Raw genomic sequence first — 14307 nt, 5'->3', positions numbered from 1 at the left:
CCCTTGCTTCCCATTTGTTTTAAACAAGGCTCGCTTATTGACACTTCTGCTTGGGATTGCTTGTGCACTGTACCACTCACCGCTCCTGCCCTGGTGAGTATGGCCCACCAGGGCAAGGGAAATGAGGTGGGAATTGCTCAGTTGCATGAAACCAGTTGCATGAGAACAGGTAAATGGCACTGAGTACTGGCACCATTTTTCACAGACAGTAGTGATTTTAGCCAATATCTCACTCCCGAGGGTGAACCGAGAGCACAGCTGCTGCTGGCATCCTGAAGCTGCCTGGGCCCATATGATGCTAGCCTGTTTACTGCAATGGTACCTGCCGAAGTTATCTCTGAGTGGTGTGGGAAAGTGTCCCACCAGGGAGGAAGAAATAAAGCTGCCATCCTTAGAAACCTTTGGCAGCAAATTGCAAAGAACCTCCATGAAAGTTTTATTGAAATCTCTTGGGACATCCCAGTGTACATAAACAAACTGCTCCACATGCCCCAACCACCGAACTGTACAGGGGAATGAAAAGCATTTGGGACAAATGAGAAATACATTTACACACTTACTGGAGGTTCCTTCCCCTGCATTGGGCTCACCTATGTTCGACTCCTGAGACTGACTGGACTGCATTAGAGTCTCAAACAGGTCCTGGCTCATGGCATTGCTGGACCCCATCCCTGGTCTCCTGTTCCCCGTCCTCCTCCTCTTTCTGCTCCTCCTCCTTGTCCTCACTGTTCACGACAGGAGTGTGTGAGTTGGGCTTCTCAGAGGTATCAACAGTGTTGTGTGGGGTGCTGGTGGGGTCTCTGCCAATTATGGCACATAGCTCTTTGTAAAAGCAGCAGATCTGTGGCTCGTCACCAGATCAACTGTTGGCCTCCCTGGCCTTACGGTATGCCTGCTGCAGTTCCTTCACTTTCAGTCAGCACTGCCGCTGACCCCTGTCGTACCCCTTCTCCTGCATACCCCGTGGCATCAGCTCGTAGATGCCAATGTTTCTATGGCTGGTCTGTGGCTCTGTCTGCACATCCTCTTCTCTCCACAGGTCCAGACGATTCAATCAGTATCTCTTATCTACTCCAAGCTGGGGGTATGTCTGGAGCATGTAGCTGACATGTTCAGCTGGGCAATTGCCCACAACAATTGCAAGCTGCTAGGTGTCTCGCCACGCTGGACCATCAGGAAAAGACATTTCAAAAATTTGCAAGATTTTAAGGGGGAGGAGGGCTTCAGGTCCCTGTGACACCTGCGCACTTGAGTTCACAGTTGTGACCAGAGTGGCCAGTGTTGGTCATTGTGGGACAGCTACTTGGAGGACTGTTAGGGTCAGCATAAGTAGCACAGTGTCCGCACTCATGCTGTGTAGACCTCAGTACATCAACCATGGCTCAGCGCTGCCCAGGGAGGTCGTGTTACTGCATCACAATAACAAGACACATCAGTGGGAGACAGATTTAACTGTCGACACATGCACAGCTAGGTTGACGCAAGGCGGCTTGCATCAGCTTCACTTTATAGTGTAGACCAGGCCTTTGTAACCTACCTCCACAGTCATCAATCTGAATAGGGAGGTGATGCCTTTTTCAGGCAGAAATGTGTTACATAGCTGCATTTATTTCTCTGGCACAATGAAGTTGAATCTTATGTATGGAGTTCAGGACTAAAAATAATGTTAATTCCATCTTTCTACATGACAACATTTGATGATTACGGACAATAACATTTTTTGCTCTTCTCATAAAAACAGGTCACAGTGGACTTGTCTACACACAAAATTTGCATTCATTTAAGTAAACGTGGAGTAAAATCAGTTTAGCTAAACTAGTGCAATTTTGGCTTGCTCTACACTTAAAAATTAGATTGAGCGATCTAGGTAAGTCAAAGATGTGAAAAATTCACACTTGTGAGTAACAGAGTTATGCCGGCCTAATCTGCAGTGTAGAAACGACTAGATCAACTGAAGAGTTCTTCCATTGACCTAGCTACCACCGCTTATAGTGGTGGGTTAACCTCCACGACAGAAACCTCCCATCTTTTGCTATAGTAAGCATCCAGCACTGAAGCGGAGCTGCTGTAGTGTCTGTAATGTAGACATGGCCTTAGTATGTGAACACTCTGCTTGGTTTAACATGGGCAAGCTAAACCAGTGGAAGCCAGGTTTAAACCAATGTGAGAATGTGTCCACACACAGAGTTGCAGAGGTTTAGCTAAGCTGGTTTAACTTTATCTCTTTAGTTAACAAGCACAACTTTGTGTGTAGAGTAGGCCTATAACTGCCCCATCAATGGTGCTGTTAGAAAAGAGCCATTGTTCCTTTGTCTCTGACAAGTAACTGGAATGGTGGCTCAAGATGCACTTTTTTTTTTTTCCCAGAATGATTGAATTTAGTACATTATAGTCACTTTGTCCTTTCTCAAAATAAAAATCAAAGTGTGTGTGTGTGGGGGGGTTGTATATTTTAACCAGATTTTTTCTTTAGTAAAGCACCACAGCCCCTAAATCATGTAGTATGAATTATCATTATTTCCATGTTTTTTATAATTGTTCTTAGTTTAGAAATATACTGCACAATAATTACTAAACTGTGATTCCAAGCACAGTTATTCCTTGTGAGCCCTAAATATATTAGTGTTAAAGTGTGTTTGGCTGTGTTTTGTGTGAAAACAAATGTTGTTTTTTACGTTATGTTCTGTTAACAGGAAAGGACATGGGAGATGGGTGGGAATCAGAAAGGTGGGAGAGTTTGGGCAGAGAAGTGGAAAGGCTTACTGCCCCGTCTCCTCCATCCTGCCACAACACAGCAAAGTTTCTGGCAACTATGACAGGATTACAAAAACACAGGGATTTTTGTAAACTGAACTGGGAGAATGGAAATTCCCTCAAAGCCTGCGGTGTTCTTGGGTTTCTGGAACATCTGGTCACCTTGCTTGCTGGTGTGGGGGGGCAAAGGGGAGGGCAGAAATATTTGACCGGTCTTATGAATGATGTCTGAAGTGCACCCATTTAGCAGGTATCAGTTTCATCGGGTCAGCTGCCTGATAGCTCTTTCAGTTGGTGTCTGCAGGGGCCACAAAACTGGGACAAAGCAGCATGCTTTTAATTTGATTGATTGATTGTAAAAAACTAACAGGGACACCCAGTTGGGCCCTGAAGACAGGAATGTTTCCAGTTTTCTGGGACACAGTGTAGCATAAAAACAATTGATTGTTCCACTTTCTCAACCCTATGACCAGCTACTGGGTATTTCTGAAAAGGAAGGGAAATTTAGCCCAGAAGAAAAGAACAAAGGTTGGATTTCATTGGAAAGACATTAACTGCTTTTTGTCAACTATAGCTAATCCTTGGGTAGACGAAATCTAAGTGTGAACCAGAAAGAAAGCCTTCCTGAAGCAGAATATTAAATAACTGTAGGCTGTTTTCAGAGAGCCAGACAGCAGTGTATGACTTGTGAATACCAGAATTATATTCCATTAAGCAAGACAACTTTTTATACTAGTAACAGAGATTAATATTTCAGACATGTTGCAAGAAAGATGTATGGCTAATAAAGAAGCACAAAAGGAACTAATGGAAGATAATCTTTCACTTTGAGTTTTTATTGTGGGGAACCCATGTTTTCTGTAGCAGTGCCGAGGAAGGATTATTCCTTACTACACTCTCCATGACAGCATTGCAAAGGTACAAAGATACAAGGTGTAATAACTACTCCCAGTATATTACATGCAGCAGGGAAGCAAACTGCTGCCCAGGGCTCTTGTAAGAGTTTGTTCCAAGTGAATAAAAAGCAGCATTATAAAACCAGCAGGTAAGATAGGATCCACCACCCTTCTTCCTCAATCTCTGTTCCCAGTGAAAAGATACAGAGCGAGGGGAAACCGGTTAATTTTGATACTTCCAGGTGGGAGCAGGGAGCCCTGTTTAATTTGAAGGAAGGAATAGGTGTAGTGTAGGTAGTACATACAAGGGCATGTACTGGGCAGTCGTCTTTTTGTTCCTCTGCACCTGAAGAGCTGTTGGGTATTCACCTCTCTCTGCTGTCCTCTCCTGGTTGTCACTGGAATCATATCTGCCATTACCTGGCCTGGGTCTGACTTCTCTTCTCCCTTTCTGAGTAGTTTACTAGTATCTCCTCTCAGTCCTGCCAGCAGTCTGGGGACCCCGCTCATGATGGATTTGCACCAGTTCACTCCCACAGCACCTCTGAATGACGTTCCTCTTCCCCCATCACATGTATGAGCAATGTGGAGCAAACGGAGATAATACTGAAGCAAACTGAGAATATGAAAACAGCACAAATAGCTCTTCCACACCCTGGCATAATTAAGGAGAGGCTCCAGTACAGTTCAGCAGTACAGATTCCTATATTAACCACTAGAGCACATTTTGTGTGCTCTTTTGTTAGTTATATAATGGGGCTATAGACAAACAAGAAATATTTGGGTTTTTAAAGATTACTTTTAGGTATTTTAAGAGGTTTGAAAATTTAAGTTTGTATTAATTTTAAAAAATGAGATTAAAAGGGTTTGAGATGAGGCTGAGACTTGAGAATGAAACCAGCGATGGCTGACAAAAATAATAAAATTTTGAGACTGTATCAGGCAAAAATGATTTAATGGTAAAACCTGAAGAGAAGGAGACCAGCGGTATGATGTGAATATAATAGTCTACAAATATCTGAGAAGTATTAAAGTAGAGGGATTATTTGTGTTTGAGAATGGCATGACAAGGAACAATGGCTTGGAACTAAATGACAATTAACCCAAGATAATTTTGGAAGAGAAATTTCTTAACTGTTAAAGCAGTTTGTCATGGGATTAATCTATTTAAGGAGTGCCAACGGTTGATGTTTAGGCATAGATTACATAACATGAGAAAATAGCATAAATGGGAAATCCTTTGCTTCATGCATCAGGATGCTAGAAGACCCAGTAAAAAGAACAGGAGTACCTGTGGCACCTTAGAGACTAACAAATTTATTAGAGCATAAGCTTTCGTGGACTACAGCCCACTTCTTCGGATGCATATAGAATGGAACATATATTGAGGAGATATATATACACACATACAGAGAACATAAACAGGTGGGAGTTGTCTTACCAACTCAGAGAGGCCAATTAATTAAGAGAAAAAAAACTTTTGAAGTGATAATCAAGCTAGCCCAGTACAGACAGTTTGATAAGAAGTGTGAGAATACTTACAAAGGGAGATAAGTCACATCAAGATCTCCTGAGACAAATAGTGTCCACCTTGGGTATTCAAGCTGAGTTTGTTCAGGAGAACACCCATACGTTAGTGAATATTCTTCAGTCCTCTGTTCCTGTCAGAGTCACTCTCTCTATAAATGAAGTGATGTTAGAGTCTGGCAAATCTCTGTGAAATATCCCAGTGTCTTTAAAAGCAAAGCATAGTGATAAGAGGTATTATGTCCACAGGCAGGGTTTTGACCATTGAGCAACCAGCTCCTAATTCTCTTGTTGTGATGGCGGCAAACAAGAGATTATGACACAGGAGATATAAATCCGCACCTAAAGAGAAAGAGTCTAAGAGGTTAGTCTTGATGGGGAGAAAAGTTTATTCAACCTCTTAATTACAAATGTGCATTGAGAAACACCAGGTATTATCATTTAAGTACGATTTTGTGAATTAGGATGCTATGCCCAAGTTTATGGATAAGTTGCGAGAATCCTCCAAGGAAGAGTTTAAGGCAGGGGTCTCAAAGTCCCGGCCCGCGGGCCATCTGCTGCCCAAGAACCTCCCCACTGCGGCCCGCGGAGGAGAGACGCATGCAGATATGCTGCAGGCAATGTCTGCTGAAGGTGCGCTGCCCCGCCACCCCCACCCCCCCCCGCAGCATCATTAATTGCCAGACAGAATCAGCCATGGAGGCAGCATCACGTTTTTCCACAATGAATATAAACAAGTCAAAATACTGAACACAACTATCTGATGCACACCTTCCTGCAATCCTGAAGGTTTCAACTGCTCAGTCACTGAGGCCAAACATCAACAAACTGACAGAACTGAAGCGTTGCCAGGTGTCTGGCAAACACTAAAAACTCTCTGGCAGGCGAAGAATTGTATAAAGTTGTATGACAGTTTTATTATTTCTAAGAAATTCAAAATTAAAAATACAATATAAACGTTTTCTTTTCTGAACACCATCTTCAGTGACACTATTGGCCTGCTAGGAGGATTTGAGGACTGGCACTGACCCTAAGGTAAATTGAGTTTGAGACCCCTGGTTTAAGGCATTCATTGCAGAAGGCCGTTTGGTGGCCAAAATGTTGTTGCAATTGGCACTGGACAGCAGATCCTTCATCCAGATTTATGGCTGCCTCTGTAATAAAGAGAAGGACCTAGATTACAGAACTCCGATAGCTCCTGAGGTCCAATAGAGCACAGAGGACGTACCTTTCGATGATTGGTTTTTGTTTTCTGAGAAAACTGACAAGACATTGCATCCTTTTAAGGATTCTTATGTTATTTTGCAGTCACTGTGGGTTTATACCAGGCCACAAAGAGACATTGTTATGAGAGTCAACAACACTAGCAATATCATTCACCGCAATACTTGTGACAGTCGTATTAGCCTGCTAGGTGGCAAAACTAGAAAGCGGCATAAATCACCAGAAGAGAAGACCGTCTGGGTCCAGATTTGATTAACCATCCCTTTCTCCACTACCTTCAGGCAAGCAGCCTATTCGACTTTTGTATCGAGAGCAGCATGCCAATGGTGAACTTATTGATCACATCTCCACAGTTCAAGGACAGGCTTCTAAAGTAGTTGGGAAACAATAACTATGGACAAGGTGATCCTAAGCACTGTGGGATCAGGTTATACCATCCTATTTCTGTCCATTCTCCCCTCCTACCTCCTTCAGCAGGTCGAAATTCTGTGTGCTCTGGGGGCTTTTAGTGAGGGAGTTCATCATCAGGGAAAGGAATTCTGCTTCTGCTACTTCCTGATCCCCCAAGCCCAAAGGAGGGGTGAGAGCTAACCTTGATCTCCATGGTCTCAACAAATACATCCGATACGGAGATTCTGCAGCTTTCCTTATCTGGATGATTGGTTACTGAGGGGCAAGTCCAAAGACCAGGTTCTCTGCCACAGCCAGTTCACACTTCTCTCTTTTTGATCAGTTGGGTCTAATTTAGAACAAAGGGAAGTCACACCTAATACCAACTCAAAAAATAGAGTTCATTGGGGCCTTAACTAGACAATACAAGTTTGAGGGCTTTCCTGCTGATTGAGAGATTTCAGGCAATTCACCGACTATGTCTATCCCTCCAGTCTCATGATCGCCCATCAGCTACAATCCTTGTGTCCCTGAGGTCACTAAGGCATGTGGCAACATGCATTTAGGTAGTCCAACACGCAAGATTGCATTTGTGTTCTCATCAAAGCTGGATGAAACTAGTCTACCTCCCAGATTGTCAGTAGAAGGACAGCTTAGTGTGAATACCACCAAACATCCTGGACTCCCTACAGTGGAGGACTGATCAGTTCAATGTTTATAAGGTGTTCCCTTTGTCCGCCCTTCTCCAGCCAGGACTATCGTTACCGGTATATCCAAAATAGGCTGGGGAGCACGTCTAGGTCATTGCAAGTTCTGGTTCTGTGGGCAAAACTGGAAGTTTTCCTTTGCATCAGTTTTCTGGAGCTTTGCACTATTTACAATGCATGCCTGGCCTTTCAGTCTCACGTCAGGGGTATAGTGATTCATATCCTTAATGACAATAGTATTGAAATATATTATGTGAACAAGCAGGGAGGGGCTAGTTCCAACCCACCTTGCCAGGAAGTGATACAATTTTGGCATCTGTGCATCAAGGAAGAGATTACCCCCACAGCGGCTCACTTTACCCAGTGTTCAGAATCAGTTAGCCAACCACCTCAACAGAGTTTTCTCCTAGAATCATGATTGGTCCTTGAAGAACAATGTATTGAGATCCATCTTCAAAGACTGGAGTATTGCAGCGATCGACTTGTTTGCAACAAAAGACAACAGGAAATACAGTCAGTTCTGATCTCGAGTGGGGCCCAGTCTAGGCTCTTTAATCAGTGCCTTCCATTTGAATTGGGGATCAGAGCTGATGTATGCTTTAATTCTTCAGGTTATCCTGAAACTGAAGTTGGATCATACCAAACTGATACTCATATCACCAGCCAAGACAAGCTTGGTTCTCTGATCTTCTTGACCTTTCTGACATCTCAAATATTTTCCCCTCCTCCCTTCTGACACACTGAGCAGTCTGCATCTCTTGACGTGGATGCTACATGGTTAGATGAGGGGGAGAGACATTGCTTGGAAGCGGTGCACTGAGTCTTGCTTGACAGCAGAAAGCTTTCTACTAGAACTACATAGTTCATCAAGTGGAAGCGTTTTTCTGTTTGGTTGCTAGCTCTGGGAATTCAGCCAAAGCAAGCATGCATTCAAGATGTTTTGGATTATCTGTTGCTTCTTAAGTCATCAGGTCTGTCTCTCAGCTGCTTGAGGGTCTACTTAACGAGGATATCGACATTCCACTGCTTTAAAGGAAGATAATTTTTTCTAACTAGCTGAAATGTAGATTTTTTTTTTAAAGGGATTGTCTGCCTCCAAGTCATCAGTTGTCTCGACTTTGTCTCTTATGTGGATCGTGTGAAGGGTCAGGTGGTTTCCAAGCAGACAGTTCCCAGATGGATTACTTCCTGCATTATGGCAGCATATGGAGTGGCTCAGTCTACACCTCCTCCAAGACCTGTGGCTCATTCAACAAGGGTCCAAACAGCTTCCTGGTGATGTTCTATATTAGACATTTGCAGAACAGCTTCCTGGTCTTCAGTACATATTTTTACGAAGCATTATGTTAGGATGACTGCATCAAGGTCAGATGCAAACCTTGGGAAGGCAGTTTTTCAATTGTTCTTTAGCCCCACCTCCTTCAGTTACTGCTTGTGAGTGGCCTTAGTGTGGAATACATGTCTGCAACTACTCGAAGAAAAAAAACAACAGTAACTTACCTGAACTGTAACTGTTTTCCCTTGAGATGTGGGTGCAGATATAGATTCTACGACCCACCCAACATCCCCTCCTCATCAGAATTGTTAGCTTTGGATTCTGGTGCGAAGGAACTGAAGGGAGTCAAGGCAGCGTTGCCCTTATAGCAGGGGAGGAGCTAAGGACTGAAAGACATGAGTACCGCCCCGACAGGTACTGCTAAGCAAAGTTCTCAGATTGTGATGCACTGGGCACACGCACACTTTGACTGGAATACTACACATCTGCACCCACATCTCAAACAACAGAGTACAGGTAATTATTTTTTTTCCATGAAACTATGTTGACTGGCATTAATTATATTCCTATCCTTTAATTCTTTATCAGGTGAGTCCAATATCAGCTCTTCCATTATTTTGCTCGGGCTAGCCAACCTATATTAACCCTTTTTGAACATTGTCACAACATTAACACTCTTTCTATCTTCTGGCATTTCCCCAGTTATCTCAAGATGTGTTAAAAATTAACATGAGAAGGGCCAGAGATCTCCTCAGCCAACTCTTTTAGGACTCTTGAATGCTTGGTATCTGGGCATGCTGATTTAAAAATATTTATTCCCAGTAGATGTTGTTTTATATCTTCCTTAGTACTTCATCCTCAGTCATAAGAGTACATAATCCTGCTTCTTTCCAAATACAGAACAGAAATATTTATTAAACACTTCTGTCTTTTCTGCATCATTATTAACAATTCTAGTAATGGGTCTATACCCTTGTTGGGATTTCTTTTATTATTAATACACTTCAAAAACTTATTATTGTCTTTAGTCCTGCCAACTATGGATTTTTCCTGACGTCTTTAGTTTCCCTTATTGATTTTCTGTACTTCATAACTTCGAATTTATATCAATCACTTTTTAAAATTTGTTCTGTTGTTGTTTTTGGGGGCGGGGGGGGGGGAGGGTGCTGTTTTTCTATTTGCTGCTTTTACTTTACCACTGAACCAGGAATGTACTTTTAGCTAAAGTTGTCCTCTTCCTTGATTGTGGAATCATGGCTTTTTTGGCCATCTAATAAACTCTTCTTAAAGAACTCACAATTTTCCTCCCAAACAATTTAATTCATATTTTTCCTCAGCTTTGGAAAATTAGCCTTTTTGAAGCACCAAGTGTATACATTACTGGTTGGGATTTTTCCTTTGTTTGTCCATACTGAATGTAATCAGAGTCATGGTTGTATTTCTTTTCCCCCTTTCCCCCCCCACCCCAATTCATTCAGTGAAAAGATAAGACACCATTTATATCAGTGATCTCTTGGAGAAAAACTAAAGTTTTCTGGTCCCTAAGCAACCAACAGCTTCCCGCTCTGTTATTGATTAATCATTATCTGTCATAATGAGGTCCAAATAATTGCATTGTGTTGAATGCAATACCTTTAGTGTTAGAAAATTATGTATAATTTTTAGAAACTCTAATGATGTTTTACTTCTAGCTATATGAGACCTCCAGCATGTCTCCAAAATTAAAGTCCCCCATAACATCACAAGTTTTCTTTCCACACATTACAGACAACAGGTGTTGAAGGAGTAACTCATCCTATTCTCTGGTTTGATTTGGTGGTCCGAAACTTACCCAAGCCAGTAACCCCTCCTGGGCTTTGTCAGTTAGCTCATTGGTCCATATGCATTCAAGACTCTGTAATTCGGAGTTAGCAGTAAATATAAAACAAGTAAGTTCTCTGCCATTATTCTTGTTTTAGCCTATTTACTCCATTATCTTTAATACTAAAATAGAGAATCTATTTTGGGGGACACTTTTGCCCCTTTTTATTGCTTATCAGTGTTTTTAAATTTCTGTATAAAAATAAAAATGTGTCTTGAAAACTTACCCAGCTTTATTTTTACATAATAAAAACTACTTGACTCTGAGTTGAATTGGCCATGATTTCCTCTGTTCATAAATTACTGTAGTTTAATCATGTGTAAGAAGACTATAGGTTTTCTCCAAGAAGTCATTTTTATATAAATGGTGTCTTATCTTTTAACTGAATGAATTCAGGGGTTCGGGGAAGGCAATACAAACAGAGGGCCAAATTCTATGTCAATGTAGAAGTGACACTATAGTAGGAAACGCAGGTATAAGGGATATGCTTTATTTTACATCCTTCTGTTGCTTTGGGTGCAATCACCTTGTAACTTATACTGGTTTCTTATACCTGTTGAATGCAGAGTGGGTACAAGTTAAGCTACAGTTTTGCCCGTTTTGTGACCAACTTACAAAACCATTTTTTCCACCACAGAATTTGGCCCTCTTTGACCGTTGCATCTAATTAATACCAGATCTGGATATTGCTATGCTACACAATTCTTTTTTGGTTTGATATGTGTATGATTTGTACAAATCTCCTCTGGGTACTTTTACCATGTTAAAACGTACAATCACACTGATAATACAAAAATTCCTAACTCTTCAAAACCAGGGAGAGGGAAGGTGGATGTGCTCCAGCCACAGATCCCAGCCCTTCAGTAACACATTCCAGTTTTCCGCTCACCTTCCTCAAAAGCCTGGAGAAAGAGAGGTTTTGCAGCATGCCCTGAAGATCAATAGACTTTTGGGCTATTTTGGACCAAGGTTCCAAAGTTCAGGGCCCCTCACAGAATACCTGTCAGCAGCTCCTTCTCTTTCAAACTAAGGGAACTCCAGCCCTGGCACCTCTGCCAGCTGCAGCAATGCAGTATGGGAAGAGGCAGTTTCTCAAACAGGTAAGTTCTAAGTCACTTGGTGCTTTGTATAAAAAATCCAATATCTTGAACTCCACTCAAAGTTAGGAGGTAGCATTGCACATCTCAGAGCACTGGCAACTTATGCTCCTGGCAAAAAAAACCCTCCACTTAAAGACATATTATGTTAGCATATTTCAGTTTCTATCTTGATTCAGTAGGAGATGCATGGTTAACAATATAAAATTTTTGAGAATCAGCACAATTGGAAACATGCTCTGCTCTCTTAAAATGTTTGCAGTGATAATGTCCTTAGTTAATAAACTTGATTGGTGCTTCAAAAGAAACATTTAATAAAATTGTGATAAGGGGAAACTTTGTGCTGTACCCATCCAGTTAATGCATTTTCTTTTTATCTATAATATGCACACAGTTTAAAGGTCTGTAAGCCAATGATTAGACTAAACAACTTCTTATACTCTGACTCATCAGAAGTATCTGTGTCCAGCATGGCCTGGTGCTCTAGGTTATCCTGGGGGTTAAAATTAGAGGCTAGCTCAGTCTTTAGAACCCATTAGTGGATAATTAATGTGATGCTGTTTGTTTGTTTTTTTTAAAAAGTCTCCAGAGGCAATCCTGGCAATTAGAGGCCAGTAAGCCTAACTTCAATATCCGGCAAATTGGTTGAAACCACAGCAAAGAACAGAATTATCAGACATATAGATGAACACAGCATCTTGTGGAAGAGTCAACATGGCTTTTCTAAAGGGAAATCATGCCTCACCAATCTATTAGAATTCGTTGAGGGGGTCAAAAAGTATATGGACATGGGTGATCCAGTGGATATAATGTACTTTGATTTTCAGAAAGCCTTTGACAAGGTCCCCACATCCCTGGCTCTTAAGCAAGTAAGCAGTCATGGTATAGGAGAGAAGGTCCTCTAATGTTTACAAGGTAGAAAACAAAGGGTAGGAATAGACAGTCAGTTTTCACAGTGGAGAGAGATAAATAGCAGGGTTCCCCAAGGATCTGCAGTGAGACCAGTGCTGATGAACGTATTCATAAATGATCCAGAAAAAGAGGCAAAGAGTGAAGTGGCAAAGTTTGCAGATGATACAAAATTATTCAAGATAGTTAAGTCCAAAACTGACTGCAAAGAGTTAACAAAAGGAGTTCACAAAACTGGGTGACTGGGCAAGAAAATGGCAGATGAAATTCAGTGTTGATAAAGGCAAATTAATGCACATTGGAAAATATAATCCCAACTATATATACAAAATGATGGGGTCTAAATTAGCTGTTGACTACATGATCTTTTTCTTGAGTGGTATCAAGTTAGTTCTCAGAAAACATCAGCTCAATGTGCAGCAGCAGTCAAAAAAGCTAACAAAACGTTAGGAACTATTAGGAGAAGGATAGATAATAAGACAGAAAATACCATAATGCCACTATATAAATCCATGGTATGACCACGCCTTGAATACCGCGTGCAGTTCTGGTTGCCACTTCTCAGAAAAGTTGCATTAGACAATACAGAGAAGGGCAGCAAAAAAGATTAGGGGTATGGAACAGCTTCCATGTGAGGAGAGCTTAAAAAGCTGGGGCTGTTCATCTTGGGAAAGAGACAACTGAGGGGGATATGACACAGATGTGAATGGTGTAGAGAAAGTGAATAAATGTTATTTACCCCTTCACATAACACACAAACCAAGAGTCATCCAATGAAATTAATAGGCAGCCGGTTTAAAACAAACATAAGAAAGTAATTCTTTACACAATGCACAGTCAACCTGTGAAACTTGTTGCCAGGGGATGTTGTGAAGGCCAAAAGTATAACAGGGTTCAAAAAAGAATTAGATAAGATCATGTAGGACAGGTCCATCAATAGCTATTAGCCAAAGATGGTCAGATACGCAACCCCATACTCTGGCTGTCCCTACACCTCTGACTGCCGGAAGGTGGGAGTGGATGACAGGGTATGGATCACTCAATAAATTGTCCTGTTCTCTTCTGGAACCAGCCACTGTTGAAAGAGAGGGTACTGGGCTAGGTGGACCGTTGGTCTGACCCTGTATGGCCATTCTTATGTTCTTAGCCAAGCAAGCAAAAGCTGAGAAAGCAGCAGAGGTGACGCTTGTACTTACTGGTGAAGATTTGGTCTGCTACAGAAATATCCCCTTCTATTCATATTTAGGAACAGCTCTTGAATTTCAAGGACAGTCTGTCTGTTTCCTCAGTCTGGAATAATGCCCCGAGAGCATCACCAGAGAATTTGCGTGCCATCTGGATATGTATTTGCTGAAAAAGTAGTTGATCACACCCTGTCTGACAAGAGCAATGCCTCAAAGAGGGTGGGGGAAGGAGTGGAATAATGGAGATGTTTTCATTATGGCCTTTTAACAAGACCTGGGCTTAAAGCTCTGTGCCTCTTTATCATGAATGTTATCTATCAGGATTGGTTTTCCTGGGAGGGCCTGAGCCGGAGGCAGGAAACTGGCAGGCAATATGGGGGTCGATATTGGATGGACAAAGAAATGTGCGTCTTCACAACATGTCTGCTCATTTACATGTCAGCCAGTAAAGTCAAATTATTTTAGGATTAAAATAAATTTCT

The 14307-nt window shown here is 41.8% G+C and overlaps 1 protein-coding gene across 8 annotated transcripts in view; it reads left to right on the top strand.

Moving 5' to 3' along the window:
- The window catches only part of ATXN7L1 (ataxin 7 like 1), a 166194-nt gene that overhangs the window by 111668 nt on the left and 40219 nt on the right, over window positions 1–14307 (top strand). Inside the window, exon 1 of one of the 8 annotated variants that reach the window (XM_034766511.1) lies at window positions 11456–11735. The exons of the other annotated variants lie outside the window; for them this stretch is intronic. Coding sequence (XP_034622402.1) covers window positions 11710–11735 — 26 coding nt within the window. The 5' untranslated portion in view covers window positions 11456–11709. Of the gene's footprint in view, window positions 1–11455; window positions 11736–14307 lie in introns of those variants that run through there. 8 annotated transcript variants of the gene reach the window in all.

Source organism: Trachemys scripta, chromosome 1 (assembly GCF_013100865.1).
Source record: "Trachemys scripta elegans isolate TJP31775 chromosome 1, CAS_Tse_1.0, whole genome shotgun sequence".
Taxonomy (NCBI): domain Eukaryota; kingdom Metazoa; phylum Chordata; order Testudines; family Emydidae; genus Trachemys; species Trachemys scripta.
Note: the sequence above shows the minus strand (reverse complement) of the source record. Positions and strands in the feature narration are given on the sequence as shown.